At 40.2% G+C, this 16,393-nt stretch overlaps 1 protein-coding gene across 1 annotated transcript in view; it reads left to right on the top strand.

The window, feature by feature from the left end:
• Positions 1 to 16,393, top strand: part of FAT3 (FAT atypical cadherin 3) — a 347,711-nt gene that overhangs the window by 236,879 nt on the left and 94,439 nt on the right. Inside the window, exons 5-7 of the mRNA XM_021382213.1 lie at positions 1,480 to 1,794; positions 4,103 to 4,313; positions 12,363 to 12,502. Of these exons, the coding sequence (XP_021237888.1) occupies positions 1,480 to 1,794; positions 4,103 to 4,313; positions 12,363 to 12,502 (666 nt within the window). The remainder of the gene's footprint in view (positions 1 to 1,479; positions 1,795 to 4,102; positions 4,314 to 12,362; positions 12,503 to 16,393) is intronic.

Raw genomic sequence — 16,393 nt, 5'->3', positions numbered from 1 at the left:
GAGCAGCAGACAGCTTTCTCGTCACCATCCCAAGGGCTGCTAACTGCCAGCCCCGGTGGCATCTCAGGAGACGGAGGCCGGAGGCCATTACACAGTGATGGGAGAACAGGCTGTGCTCTGCAAATGAGTTGTGGGCTGATTTGGGGATTTTATGTTTCTACTCCATAATGTCATACCACTTATTTTTCTGTATATAAGGGATTGAAGTCCCTAAGGCTGTCAATCCGCTCCTCCCAAAGTGTCAGTTTTGGCAAGTATAGTTAAAAAGAGGAAACTGCAAAGATCTTTTGCTTCTCTTAGAAAATGTTGTGTTTCTGAGCTGATGTTAGTACTAAATTAGGGTTACCTTAAGTTTAGACTTCTTGTTGCAAGGCAAGAACAACGGAATGGGCCAGGATTCCCAGGAAACGTTTGCTTTGCCTCAGGGTCAGACATCGAGACTGTGTTATTTACACATTAATATTTAAGGAGAATAAAGCATAGAGCACTTAACCAGCAATGCAACCAATGTGCAGGGATAGGTACAAGCCAAGCAACTGGATGGGACGTCTTGTCTCGTGGTCACGAAAAATTGCTACTGTGGGATTTCTCGTTAGCATACATAGCTGAAAGTGAAATCTGAACTTCTTACATGAAAACAGAAATAACTTTCTCTTATTTCTTCGGGAAATGCAATCGAAATCTTTAGAGAGAAGTTTGAAATGGGTCGCTTACAATTTGAAGGCATATTATTGACGCTCTTGAGTGCTAGTTGATCTTGGATCCTTTCTTTTTCACGGTGTTTCTGACTGAAAATTATTAGTAATTCTGTTTAAATTGCAGCTAAATTACTAATTAACTGTTCTGTCAAAGATTTTATTTCTTGTATATTTGTGCCAGCACAATGCACTTTTTAACAATGCAGCAAATTTTTTTTACTACGTGCCTCTCTGTGCCCCTTAAAACCATATAAAACAGTTTCAGAATTAATGGGCTGTCAAATCTCAGGTAATGAATGAAAAGAACCAGCACAAAATCCTGTCATTGTTTGAGAAATCCCAAATAATTAATGGGAAGAAGTGACAGAAGTTCTTCTGTGATTTAAGAATAAATTCTTAATTGTGTGACTGAAGAAACTTAAAAATACGTCTGCAAAAAAAAGCAGGGATACTGCTTAATTGCTTAATTCCAGTTCACTCTTCTTCTGAGCTGCATAATTTGCGATTAAAGGATTTCCAGCTTGGGGGAATAAGTTCCTCGTCCACAATTTAGCTGTTCTACATTCGTCTCGAAAGGAAAAATCTTCACGATTCCATTGTGAGCACGTTATAGTTCTGCACTTAGCATGGCTGTAGCTGGCTTGTGTTGGGTATTCTCTATCACGCATACCTTGTGAAGCACAGGTTAGGTTTGGAGAAGACAGGCTGTTTCCTTATATTTTGCTACACCAGCTCTGCTTTACCTGCTCAGAGCAATGCCTGTGCTGCTGCTGTTTTTCAGGTGACCGTCTCAGATGGAGGCACGTCTCCCAAGCAGTCCGCAGTTTGGGTGGTGGTCCAGGTTCTGGATGAGAATGACAACAAACCCCAGTTTCCAGAGAAAGTCTATCAGATCAAGTTGCCAGAGAGGGACCGTAAGAAAAGAGGGGAGCCAATCTACAGAGCTTTTGCTTTTGACAAAGATGAAGGCCCTAATGCAGAAATCTCATACAGCATTGTGGATGGAAATGATGATGGGAAATTTTTTATTGATCCCAAAACAGGGATGGTGTCTTCCAGAAAGCAGTTCACAGCGGGGAGCTATGACATCTTAACGGTAAGTGCGCTTCCATCAACATGCAAATCCATATGTGACTGACTTCAAAAACAGATGTCGTATGTACAGTGATACATGACTGTGTTTAATCTACGACTTATGTTTAAGATCTGAATGTATTAAGAAACCTTTTATTCATGTAAAAATACAGACAAAAAGTAGATTCTGTGAGTGTTCAGACTATTGCACATGCTGAATTATTCTCAGACTATTCAGAATAAGCTTGCAGATTGTTGGTAGGAGTCATTTGCTCAAATACACAAAATCGAAGACCAAAAGCTCGTGTGCTTACATGATGAACTGGGCTGATAAAGCTACAACTGGATATTCAGCTTTTGTGTGGACCCAACTGCTTGCACTCATGGAAGGATCCTTACATTGTTCATGTCTGGAAGTGTCAGGGAAGAGGAGTGCTGGGTACTGTATGAAATAGTGCATTGGGGTTTAAGTATGGCAGCAGTTTCAGTTAAAAGAAATTGCAATCAAAGCAATTCTCAAACCATATAGAAAAGGTCAAAGACAAAAAGAAGATGTTGATAATATAAAGAAGTACCGGGCTTGCATGTGTACTCTTTGTCTACAGAAGTAAGCTGAAGTTGTATATAAAGAGTTCATCAAAACTGTAGAAAATAGGGGATAGGAAGTTGACAGAGGTCCATGGTTAGACCCATAGTAAAGGAAACAATGGTGGAAACTATGACAGGAAAATAAAAGCGTAGATATCAAAATATTGAGAGATATTCTGATACTCAGAGGTCAGCACCCATCTGGTGAGTGCTTTTCACTGTGCAGAGCTGGAAGTCTGGGTTCTGGCTCTCTTTGTAATGTGTCAGCTGCAGGTCTTCTACCTCAAAGCTCAGCTTCTTTCCCCTGAGGGCCTTCCTGAGCCGAGCAGGGTGACAAGCATTAGCACCAAGCCCACTTAACACATTTCCACAGGAAAGAAATAGGCTATGGTATTTCAGGAAAATATTTCCCATTTTTAACAGGCGTAGTAGCAGCATTTTTATACACCAGTGGTCCTATATAGCCAGAAGCATTTACTTCAGTTTTAAAAGAAAAATCTTTCACACTCTTAAGGCATTGATGTTATTCATTGAAGCACCCATTTTGTAACCTACTTTCAGCCTTGTCTTATCCCTCAGTTTGTCTCTGGTCATTTTGTCTTTTCTGTGCTAAAACCATAAAGCATGTCAGGCAAATACCAAATCTGTCCATCCCTCTAGCATACACTGGAGTATAAAGAATTAGAACAAAGCTGGGCAACATTAATATACACAACTGAGAAGAGAAAGCAAGGAAAATAGATACTGCAAAACTGTAAATTATATTTGGTCTGAAAAATGGAGGAAAGGATCTGGAACATATTTGACTCAGTATTAAAAATACTGATGAAAGTAATAAAAGGAGTAGACACAGACCAGTTGGAGTGCATCCAGAGAAGGGCCACAAAAATACTCCATGGAATGGAACACCTCTCCTATGTGGACAGGCTGAGAGAGCTGGGGCAGTTCAGCCTGGAGAAGAGAAGGCTGCGGGGAGACCTGAGAGCAGCCTTTCAGTATCTAAAGGGGCTGTGAGAAAGAAGGGGACAGACTCTTTAGCAGGGTCTGTTGTGATAGAACAAGGGGAAATGGTTTCAAGCTCAAAGAGCATAGATTTAGGTTAGGGATAAGGAAATAGTCTTTTACAGTGAGGGTTGTGAGGCACTGGAATAGGTTGCCTAGTGTTGTGGTTGATGCCCCATCCCTGGAGATTTTCAAAGCGAGGGTGGATCAGGCCCTGGGCAACCTGATCTAGCTGTGGTGTCCCTGTTCATTGCAGGGGAGTTGGACTAGGTGGCCTTCAGAGGTCCCTTCAAACTCTAAGGATTCTATGATTCTATGATTCTAATCTTATCTGCAGTACTAATGCCACTTAACACAATCAAACGTGGTCTGAGTGAGCATATGTCATTAAGTACATGACTTAAAACACAGGGGCTTCACTGCCTGCAAGTGGAAGCTGGTTGGAAGATGTCATATTGGAGAGGATCTCTGTATGGAGCACTTCTCCCAGAGGTCTCACATCAGCAGTTCTAAATCAAAATATTTCAGTTTTAAATCAGACTCTTCAATGGAAAGACAAAATGTAATTGAAAAAATTGAAAACTGTGAAATAAGCACTTATCTCCCTCTTTTTTACTTGAGTTTTATGTAAAGGATTGGAAAGGCCATTTTAGAAAAAGGCATCTTCTTGTGATAGAATTAGGTCTGAAGTACCAAGCTGGGGTGCTTAGTCTGGGTACTGTTTTCTTTACACCCACCAGATAAAAGCAGTGGACAATGGCCGGCCCCAAAAGTCTTCGACTGCACGCCTCCACATCGAGTGGATCAAAAAGCCCACGCCCTCGCCTGTGCCCCTGACTTTTGATGAACCCTTCTACAACTTCACCGTCATGGAAAGCGACAAAGTGACAGAAATTGTTGGGGTGGTCTCTGTGCAGCCATCCAACATCCCTCTCTGGTTTGACATTGTGGGTAAGTGGGGGGACCGGTGGCGTAGGGAAGAAGCTTGAGAAGCAATGCTTGTGGATATGGGGTTTTGAGAGCGAGACGACTAACCGTGAACTGTCCCCACCCCCCCCCCAATAAAAACCATTTTTGTAATGCTGAAATGAAAATGCTATTTATACATGGTGATAACAATAATAATAATGTTCCTGCTTTTGTTATGACTCCTTAGCTAAGCTGAAAAAAGCGCTGTATGGCTGAATCGTTTTTTTTCATAGTATGTTATTTACTGCAATCTTAATGTTGTCTGTCATTTAAATTCTATTGTCATACTTTGCTAATCTCATTTCTAAATGTATTTATGGTACTTAGACTTGCTGTCCCTCATTTCTCTCTTTCTTCACCTTTTTTTCTGCATTCTGTTCTTTTTTTTCTGCTTCCGACTGCCCTGCTTCAAGGTGGCAAGCATGCTCGAGAGATGTTCTATATTCTACAGACAGCTTGTGGGCAGAACTGTTCAACAGAAGGTACCCTTAGTGCAAACACATTTGCTAAAATACAACTATCCAGGCTGCCTTTTATTTTTGCAAGTTCTTTGAGACGATTTATATTACATCTTTCATAAGTGCCTGTGACAGGATGCAATGCGACACATGGATGTGCTGTGTTTCTTTCTATGACAGCTTTTACCGTATTTGTGTCCAATTATTATCATTTTATTCACGGATTTTCTGCCGTTTATCACAAATAATTAATTCCAACTTTTCACAGTCCAGTGCCATCCATTTAACTGTGAAACAGAATGGGATGCATCGACATATGGGTTACAAATGGAGCCACCAAAAGTTTGTCTTGAATGCAAGCTGAAAAAGAGAAATGTGTTTTGATGTGAGATTTCAACCACAAAATTGCCTCACGTAAAATTGCTTACAGAAACAGGGAGGGAGAAATACACTTAGCAAAGAGGAGGAGAAGCCACGGAAGCAGTGTTATTAAAATCACAGGGAAATGCAGTTAAGGATGTAGCTGCCAGAAAGACACGGAATGGAAGTTCTCGCTTGGTTGCAGTGGGGAAACAGGAATCAATATTCCTAAGCACTGCTTCCCTACTTCTTCTGCCAGTTCAGTTATGTCATTTAAAATAACTCAGATCTCCAAGCTGAGGCTTACCCCAGTAGCACAACGGCCCTGCAAAATTGCTGTGGTATTCTAGTATTTGCCAATGCTTGTAGGTAGTGTTTGTGTCCCTTTGGATGTCAAACACTGCGTATGCTCGAAGTGCTGTTATTTAAATGAAGGGTTATAAGGCAAACATTGTATGAAAGATTAGAGAAACAAAAGCCTTTGCCACAGACTTAGTGGAAAGGGTGCATCAGCAGTCTCTATTTACAGGGATTGAGCTCGGCTTCCATTTCTGCACAGCTATTTGCGGATGGGTTTAGCCAACAGGAAGGACAGGGACCGCAAGAGAAAGGCTCTGTCAGAGCCATTTTCATCCACCTTTTATTGCCAGTTTGTGCAGATGAAAGGCAGAAGCGGCTGCATTTCCTCTTTGAATTTGTATCAAGGTTTCAGGTGCCAACCACATTAAAATTAAACCCAAAGCTATTATCATGTTCCGGGGTTCCTGCTAGCCTCTGGGGAAGGACAGCATATGTTTCCTACTGTTTCCCTTCCAATCCCTTGGCTATTTCAGTATGCTACATGCAATTTATTAGCTGATGTTTACATTCCCTTTTTCTTCCTTGCTGACCCTAACTTTCCTCCCAGGAGAAGTCTGTGTTTATTGACATTATTGACAGTTTTTTTCCCATTTGAACCTTTTGCTGCCATCCACAGCCTTTTGGTCTTTTCCTCAGTGAATTCACCAACTCTTATTAAAATGCTGCCTGTGTTAAGCACCGAGAGGAGCCCCCATTCTTCAGCTGCCTTCTTTTACGTTGTTAGTCTCATTTGCAATCTAGCAACACCTTATAATAACATTTCATGTTTGCCTCCTAAACAGAGATGATGGGGAGGACATTCTGAACTTTAGACCTTTAATTTTGTCACTGAATGTAACCTTTATGGCTAAAACAGTTCAAAATGGTCTAGAAGATTTTGGCTATTCAGACAATCCTAATGGTTTCTTTACAGGGTCAAGGAGACAGAGCTCCCCTAGACTTAATGAGAAGTCGATGACCCCAGCCATCTAGTTTGGTACTGTTACCATATGAATGTTGTCATTAAATATCACTGCTGTTATCACCAGCAGCAATAGCAACAGTCCCTATTTCCGCAATAAGAACAGCCAGCAATCCCGGGCATGCAGGAGATGTGGTTGTTCAGGCACTCGGCATACAGGCTGTGAAGACAAAGTCCATTCTGAGAGGATTACATACGGTGCTGCATGTTTAGGTTATCTTTGCTGCCTTCAGTCCGTGTCAGTATCAAGAACACTTCTTGTTCTGAAATACCAGCATGTAGGAAGAGAGATGTTGATACCTTCCTTTTAGCTGAACATGAGGAGTTTTTCACTATGAGGGCAGTGAGGCACTGGCACAGGCTGCCCAGAGAAGCTGTGGTGCCCCATCCCTGGAGGTGCTCAAGGCCAGATTGGATGGGGCCCTGGGCAGCCTGTGATGGTAAGTGGTGTCCCTGCCCACGGCAGTGGGTTAGAGCTGGGTGGACTTGGAGATCTCTTCCAACCCAAACCATTCAGTGATTCTGTGGTTCTCAAACTGATGTCTAGTGCCAAGAAGTCCCATGAAAGATATAGGTTAGGAGTAGGAGATGGTTGTAGAAAATGGAAAGCTGTTCAGGACTGCTGATGCAACAGAGGATTTTAGTGCTGCTGTCAAACCTAGACTTGAGCCTGCTCTATCTGATATTCTGTGATTCTGGACCTCTGTGCACAGTTCACAGAAATGTCAACAGAAACCATGAAGGCTTATATAGAGGCATGGTTTAATATAGAGTTTTCAGGTTGACCTTTATTTGTGTGACCTTTTCAAACTAAATGGGCATTGGAGTTCCAGAGGACCTCTTTTTTTAATGCATAATATACACTTTCTTTGAACTTAAGAGGAAAGGGCGGCTGAAGATTAGGCTTTCTAGGATGCTGTCTGCCTAACTGCAGCATGTAATTTGCACCTACAGTGTATGCTCCTAAAATAACTGCTTCAGCTCCTGAGCTAATCTAAGATAGAGGAAGGTGCCTTGCAGGCACGGAGATCATCTTCCCTTTGTAGACTAGAGAGGGAGAGGAGCTCGTTGGTATTCGTTTAATTGGGAATGGTTGAGATGTCACACCTGGTTTCTGTTTTCAGAATGCATTCAACGCCATTCTCAGTTCATGTAGATCGCGCAATATGAAAGACATGAACACAGGTTGTTTCAATTGTGTTAAATTTATTCACTCATTTATGAGAAAGATAAAAGAATGATAAAAGAATCTCCAAAAATAAGTCACAAGACATGTATTTCTCGCAGGTAAATTTAGCCCTCTGTCTTTTTCTTCCTTTGTTAGTGGTGGGAATGGTGTGATGATTACTTTGACCATTGGAGCTAAGCTGCATGGTGCTAGTTTTTGCTTACGTAGCATGTTGCACAACATCTCTCTGATTCTCCAAAAACGCCTCCCTCTATTGTTCCTTCTTCCCCCAGCCAAACTTTTAGAGTACATCCAGACTTTTTTATCAAGGGTGCTTAAATGACAATAATTTTAAGAGCTAATAATTTTAATTAATTGTCCACATAATTCACAGTTCTGCAAATGTTCCTTAATATCAAAACTGCGTATGTCCTCAGCCTCCTTTGAATTATCTCCTCTGAGAACTAAAATACCTTCTGATTTCTTTTCTGCTTTTTTTTTTGCCCGTACCTTCAGCTTCTTAGCAGCAAACCCAAAGCTTTGACTCTCCTTGCAATAGCTTTATCTTTCTGAAAATTTGCACTCTGCAGTATTTTGTTCTTCTGAGTGTGATATAGTATATAAAAGAATAACTCTTTGCATGTTATGTTACTAGTATGTATTATGCCATGATTAACAAAAATCTGTAGTTGAATTAATATTTATTGAGGCAATCAATAAGTTTATTTTGTATTTTAGCAAACAGAAACATTTGAAATCTGACCCTTGGTTCTTTTCCTGGAAATCCTTGATGCACTTAAGGCTTCTTCTTGAGAGTCAGGATGAATTTGCTTTCTGTATTTTCCTCTGATTCTCTGCTCCAAGCAAAGAAGAATTGTACCAATTGGTCCAATTTATCATCACTGTCCTTGGTGTTGTTAGTTTACTATGGGGCAAGACAAATAAGAATTCTTTCTGCTCTGAGAAAATCTGTTCTGGAGCATTGTTCTCTAAATTACCTTGTCTCCTGTATTTCTCTTCTCCTCCACTCTTCCATCATGGCAAGCCTAATGACACTTGTGTGAAGACCACGATATATCCTGGCTTTTTTAGTTTGAACATGTCGCTTCCATGTTCTTTGCTATCTGCCAGTGAAGGAAGAGTCTTGGTTTCAAGATGTCCTGCAGAATTCAGTGTAATCTGTCTTGGCATCTGGGACCCAACAATTCTGAATGTCCGCAGTCATCAGACGTTCCTTAGGTGTATATTCAATCCCACTCTTCTGGATTGTTCTACTGGAAAAGAGGGGAAAAGGCCCTTAGGTGGGACTCGTGTGCCTGCAAGTCCTCCAGATTTGCAGGTATGTTTTCATCTCAGAGGGGAAAATGGTTTCTCATAGCAGGGTAATCCTATCTAAAACTGCGTATCAGCAGCTAGTAGGAACATAAATAGGCTCAGCGTCCTACCAGAATTGAACTCCATTTAGGAAGAATACTACAAGAAAACATTGTTGCTTGCAGCAAATACAATAATCAAAATACAAGCACACTATGCATGAAAATTAAACATATTCTGGAATTCAAAAAGGACAGAAATGTATCTGCACCGTATCTTGCTTTAGGCAAATTTTCCAGTTGAAGTCAAGAAATCCCTTTTAACAGCTCAGAAAGCTTTTCTTGGCTTGGCCATTACACCAGAGGTGTGGTAAGCTTTACATCAGAAGATCCACTCTTGCTAGTCATGTAAGATTTTACACCATTTTTTTCTTAGACATCTCTTTTTATAAAAGGAAAGTTAATTATTTCTATCTTTCAGTATTTTCTTTTCAGAAGAAAAGTAGGTTCATAGTGACTATGAAGCTAAGAAATTAGCTAAGAACCAAGATGTCACTCCAGATTCAGAAAATTTAATCAATGCAACTCTATACTAAGAGCACAACCTATAGTCTGTTGAATCAGAGGTGTCCAGATTCCATTTCTTGAGACCACCTCTTTGCCCATACTATGACATCCCCCAGACTGAAATTCAGGGCAGTGAAAATCATGAAGCTGTAGCAAGGGTCAACAAATCAGGATTTAACTCCAGAAGAGATCATAGCCACAAATCTCACAGATGAGACAGATCTCTCTGTCTCAGTGTTTGAAGCAGTTTCCGCATTGTTTAATAGGAGATGAATCAATACAAATTAAAGTGCATTGCCTAGTTCGTTACAAGTATAGGCCAGAGTGGGGTGGCTCATGACCAAGATTTATTTCCTTGTTGTTAGACTGATCTGGGAGATGTCTATGCCATATAAAAAACTTTTACGCTGCATTCAATTCAGTAATTTTTGGGAAAAGTATTCTGCATTTAGTGAAAATATCTTGAAGAAGTTAGGTTATTTGCAACACAAATGTGTGCTGCCCTGCAAAACCTTCAATAATCTAACAGAGGAAGGGAATTTAGAACATTGATTATTAATCCTCCTCTTTTCCTTCTTGGAATTTCTAAAGGGTTTCTTTGGATGTGTATGCCAGTTGATAGCATATAATTTTTGACTGCTCATTAAGATGATTATTAAGCATCTTGAAGTATAGGCTTTCATTTTGTTTTCATGGTTATCAGTATGAAACATTCTCTTTGTGAAGTGCCTTCTGTCCCAAGGCTAGCTTCATTTCAGCAGAGATTTCCTCGCAAGAATCTGAAATTCACTTCTTCAAAGAAAGCTTTTTTCAGAGTTGGTTTTCATGGTACGGTTTTTCTCAAGTAAATCAATGTAAAACTTTACTTGGAAGCTGGCATCCTTTTCTTGCAAACTTTAAAAAAAAAAAAAAAAAAAAAGAAGAAGAAAGAAAACCTGAATGTATGATCAATGTCCAAATACCTTGGTATTGCTTAAACGTCAAGAACAATTACATTTTCCTTCTAGTGTCAAATAGTGTTAACTATATATATCAATTGAGAAAAAAATATGCAATTTGGGCTTCCAGAAAGAGGTTAGGGAATAAGCAGTGTTTCTCCATCCCCCATAAATCACAGCAGATCCAGTGTCAGTGTTTTCCTGGAGAACCACAACAGCATCTGTTAGGCTCAGAGCTATAAATATGTATGCACGTATATTCAGCACAGGGAAGCCTGATGTCAAGTCTGAAGTGATCGTGTTTGGATTTTTTTCAAAGGGCAGAAGTTCACTAGTTCTTCCTTTCCTTTGCATAGATCACTTGCTCTCGTATTCCTTCTCCCTCTTTCTTCTCGAACTCCCGGGCAGACCAGGACAAAGCAGTGCTTCTTCTACCTTACGCTTTCTTTGCAGTAACTTGTGCCAGAGGGAGAGAGGAATGGGAATTTCTCGATGTTATGGAATTCAGAGGGAATTCATCCTGTTCACCTGCAGTGATCCCCCTACATCTTCAGCTTCTTGGAAAGCCCACGCCTTTCTCCCCTCACTAAATGCATGACTATTTATGAGAATAGTTCTGGCTGTGGATCAGCACGCCATGCAGATGCAGGACTTGATGGCAGAGGAAGGAAAACTATCCCCTCTGCTTCTCTGTCCCCAGCCTTAAAATGAGAGCCATTTTGTGACAATGCAGCAATCAATCATATATATTTATTTATATATATGAATATTGTACAAGGATTATGTCAGTGGAATGGATATCTTTCTACCTGTGGATCTAATGCCAAGAGATCCGAGCAGCTCCTACACAACTTTGTTAGCCAGTGGGATTTGAAAGCCTTTTTCCACTTTGCAGAACTGCGCTGTCGGTCCGTAGCTAGCAGCACTGCATTGCTATGTGATGAATACACCTTAAGAGTTCATTTGTCAGCAGTGTAATGTTCCACCTCTCCCTGTCCCCAGCCTCCAAAAATTTCAGACTCACGATAAATTCCACTTTGGAGTGGAGTGGGTAAGAAGCAGCTTAGCAGTAGGGAGTGCGCTCCTTACCTCGGAGTGTAATAGCAGTTCTAATTTGTATACTGTAGCTGTGGCTGAGAAATCCTGTAACCCTTTAACCTCAAATTATTTATGGCTCTCTCTTACTTTTTAATAGATTTTTTCTTTTTTTTTTTCTTCTTTTTTTCTTTTACCTAAGACTCAGGAGGGTTTTTTCACTGCTGCATCATTCAGTGTGTGACAGCATAAGGGGATATTAGTTTCAGAACAGTGCTTTGTGAGGGTTTTTTTAATGGAAAGGAATTCATGATGTGTATCCTGTCAGATCTATTTAAATAATTCCTAAAAGACTAGTAGAATGTGACCTTTGCTGCCAGTAATTTTCGTTGTCCTTGAAATTAACATAACAAATCTTTATTTGCATTTTTTAAATGTATTGTAATATTTAAAGACTCAGTCTTCGCATCCACGAGCATCGGTGAGAATTCCCTGAAAATAAAATTTGTGGAATAAAACCCTCTTAAAATGATTTTGTTACGAAAAGATTATTGTGCTTGTTCATTACACAGGCTGCAACATCTTATGGGCTTATAGCCATTGCATTCTTTTTATAGACTCAGTTATGGTTCACTTAAATATACTGCTAGATTTTTTTTTCTTGCAGTGCATTTTAATGATATCTGCTTTCCCAGTGTACAAACTGTGCTTTGAAATATAAATGTGTTACAAAGACATATCAGTGGATGTATTTTGTATGCTAAGGCATTAAAATGGATGCCAGTAAACATATATGCCCACTTTTAGGAACATTTGCAATGGAAATTTTCCAGAGACGGCTAATTTAATTGTATTTTTGTGCAACAATTAGGAGGGAATTACGATAGTTCTTTCGACGCGGAGAAGGGAGTGGGCACTATTGTCATTGCAAAGCCCTTGGATGCAGAGCAGCGGTCAATATATAATATGACTGTGGAGGTCACCGATGGAACAAACATTGCCACGACTCAGGTAGAATATCCCGTTCCTTTTCTGACAAGTTTTTCATTTGTTAGTGAAATATATATGCTATAAAAATTAATAATTCTGCTACTGAGCTAAAACCTCATCCTTTGAGACCACTGTTAACTAATGGAGGGATATTTTTCAGAGCCTTTCCATCTGGTTGTAAAGAATGGGCTGGTGAATGCTTCAAAGTGATATTTCTCCTTTTGTCCTCTTCGTGCTCACATGAAAGTAATTTGCCTTCCTCCAGCTGAGGGAGTCCCTATCACTGGAGGCAGTGATAGATTTTGACAATTGTATCACCCCATAATTGTCCGAAATACAACGGTACTTCTGTGATGTTGGGGAATATTGCTATTGATTGTATTAAATGGAGTTTATGCCTCTCATCCTCCCAAGACCCAAATGTGGGACACGAGATCAATTGTTCAGAGACAGAATTGTTCAGAGAGGACACTTAAAATTTAAAGGATGTCTCCTTTAGTGTCCCTGCCTGTGATTACATTGTCTTTCTGGGGACAGCCACCGTCAGCCCTTTAAAACCAAGATTGCTGATCAGGGTTGGTGCCTTTCAGTAATTAATATGATAGATCAGATAAGTACGAAGGGCTGGAGTAACACTGGCCCTTCGCATCCCTGTTGGGGAGATCCTGGTGCACAATCTGGGTGTCTGCCTGGAGGGAACCGGTCTGGGGGAGGTGGTTGGCACATTTGCCCATTTTGCGGTACTGGACCTGGTGAGGGTGATGGCACCCATAGACGGTGAGTTGTGAAGCAGGGGTTAGCGAGATCCTGAAATCCTACACCAGAATTAGATTCCAAGTGTACAGTGTGTTATAACCTGAATATTATTTGACACAGGAAAAAATACACATTTAGTAATACAGGACAGCTGTGCGCAGCCTCAAATCCCAGATTAAATATGGCCTATAGAGGAAGTGAAAGAATACATTTGTGATGCTACTTGTTTCATGATAATGCAGAAGGAAGGCCTGCATGTTTTTCATTTGTGTATACAGATATATACATGCACATGTGGATTCTTCTTTTTACCTTGCCTTTTTGCTCAGCGGTTCAGATATAAATCTGTATTCACTGAATCACAACACTAACATTCCTAAGAGACTGTTAAATCATTGAGTGCTTTCTGAATCCAAATTCTTGTTTATAACCAGACTTAAAATCTCTATCTAATTATCCCTATCCGATAAGTTCTCCTGGTAATCCACTCTTGATAAGAAACATCAGTTGATGGTAAGTTAAGAGGTAGGAAATCTACTATTTTCCCTGCTAGTTTAAGTAATTAATTGCCTCTCGGCTGAAAACATTCCTTATTTTTTAACTTGATTATATCTGACCTGTATTCCCTGTTATGCCTTTCTCTACTCGATTAAAGAGCTCTTTAAAAACCCGTATTTTCTCCACGGGAAGGCACTTACTCAGAGCAGTCAATTCACCTCCCAGTCTTCTGGCAGACAGGCGAAGGAGAATGACTGACCTCCTTACGTTCTCTTTCCATAAGGCGTTTTCTTCAGCCCCTGAGTAACCTTTTGTTTTGCTTTGTTTTTTTCAATCTTGGCGACATTCTCAGTCCGCATTTCAGAAGCGGGGTGTTGAATCCCTAACACCACACCTACTTCGTGCAAACGTTTCTGCCAAACAAATGTTAAAAAGCAGGAAGACTTTCAAACATGTTGGATGCAAATAATTTGTATTTTCGGGGGTATTATGTTTCTTGTTTTAGTTGCTTATGATTTACTAAAATGACCCCTGTGACAGTCCTCAAAGCCTATTTTGATGAAAATCCATTATTTTTAATTAAAACATATGGTAAAAACATATTTCGGTAAAGCTGTTGCATTCTAAAAGAAGCCTAAGCATTCTTTTTAACAGGGATGTGACCTAGTTAAAAGCTTTAGGATAATGATTTAAGATTGCAGTATTATAGCATTTGATTATCAGTGATGGGTCCAAACCCTTCTCCCCATTTCCTTCTCTCTATGTAGATACTTTTTGCGTATTTAATTGTGGCCCAAGCAACATCTGAGAATGTGTTTCTTCTGCTGTTCACAACAGAGATTTCAAAAGCAATCATTATCTCAAACCTGCCAGAATGACGGCCTGCCTAATTATCTCTCCACACTACTAAATTTTCCTACTCCACTTTTGACTGTTCTTCAGAGCCTTTAGTGACTTTGTTTCTCTTCATTTCATTTCGGAACAGTAATAAAAAACTGATAAGTAATATATGTCATAGAAAGTGTATAAAAAGCATCTGCTCCTGGCTTTTGGTGGCCTTGTTCTGAGTTCTGGTAAGATGACGCTGGAAGTATTTTGTCTAGTGTACAGTAGTAACTACATTTTTAACAGTAGCTGCAAAAGGGTATAGAATCATAGAATCATTTCAGTTGGAAGGGACCCTTAAAGGTCATCTAGTCCAACTCTTCCACAACAAAGAGGGACACCTACACAGTGCTCCATCAGGGTGCTCAGAGCCCCACCCAGCCTGATGAATATGATAGAAGAGGAAGGGAGAGGAAGGCAAATGAGTGAATATCCTCTTGTACAACAATAAAATAATAAAAAGCCCCTCCAAAGTGCAGTGGTTCTTTGTGAAACAGCTGATCAGCAGCGTGCCAAGCGGAACAGTCTTGCTTATTATTCCACCCCACCTGTTCCCCTTTATCTTTTTCTGGCCTTTTGTCTGGTATGCAGTTGGAGGTGGTAAAATACAGCATAAAAATGCCAAAGATTTTTGCTTGGGTAACACGATCCCTGGCACAGCCTTGCACAAGTTTCTGCAGCAATGCTCCTGCACGCCTTGAATCCTGATAAACTGTTGGCTTCCTTCATGCCTTACTGCACACATGGTTCGCTGCTCTGCCGTCAGAAGAAGGAAATCATTTTGATTTAAAAGCTGCATCTGTTGTATTAACAGTTCACTGTTGTGAAAAGAGGTGAAAAGAACATACGGAATGTTTGAGAAAAAATCCCGAACTTCACTGGTAACTGAAGGTGATTTTGGTTTGGAAGTGATGAGCATTGCAGAATTGCAAACTCCTAAGTGAGAACCATAGCACCTGGATGTGCTGAGCCATTGCCACTCACCATGCCCAATGGAACACAGCGGTGATGGGGAGGGATGGAGAGCAAAAGAGGAAAAAATGTTGACTCGTTTGATTTCTATATTATTTATATATGTAACTATTTACATATTTATATATTTTTTCTATCTACATATTAGCATATTTATATATATTTACATATAAATGCATTATAAATCAAGTCAGGAATAAGCCCGGGAGAGCTTTTGTTTTTATTCCCTCTTAGCTTAATTCATCATTGCTCAAGGCCGCGTGGTTATTTATGAAAGGCTGAATGCGTGCGTTAGCTCTAAATCCCCTGGAAACATGATTCCCACAGCTGCTAGGAGAGCTGCTGGCCATGGGGAGGGGATGGGGCTTCTGCTTCCAAGCGCTGGTGAAAATGGGGACAGCATCTCATGGAGCAGCCATGAGACTGACTGACTCAGATAGAGCACTGGCTGACTTTAACTAGCATCAGAGATTCCCTGGGTCGTAACTTAGGTTTGTACCAAAATCGCCCCCTTTTTTTTTTTCATTGAACAGCTAAAATCCTTTTCTTTAAGCACAGCATAGTAAAATAGTGTTTCTTTCTTTATAGTGTGTACTGCTAAACTACCTACAGAAGTACACCAGGAAACAATCATCTAAGTGATGATGTTTTTCACTTTAATGGATAATTTTGTACTAGCAGGCAATTATTTTTTGAAGAACAAACTCCTGGAGTCATAGCATTATATAAAAAAGACATTTCTCTTTCTTACTTATTTTCTTACCTCCTCCTTCTTTCTCATCATCCCAACTGCCATAAAAA

The sequence above is a fragment of the Numida meleagris genome, chromosome 1 (genome assembly GCF_002078875.1).
Source record: "Numida meleagris isolate 19003 breed g44 Domestic line chromosome 1, NumMel1.0, whole genome shotgun sequence".
Taxonomy (NCBI): domain Eukaryota; kingdom Metazoa; phylum Chordata; class Aves; order Galliformes; family Numididae; genus Numida; species Numida meleagris.
Note: the sequence above shows the minus strand (reverse complement) of the source record. Positions and strands in the feature narration are given on the sequence as shown.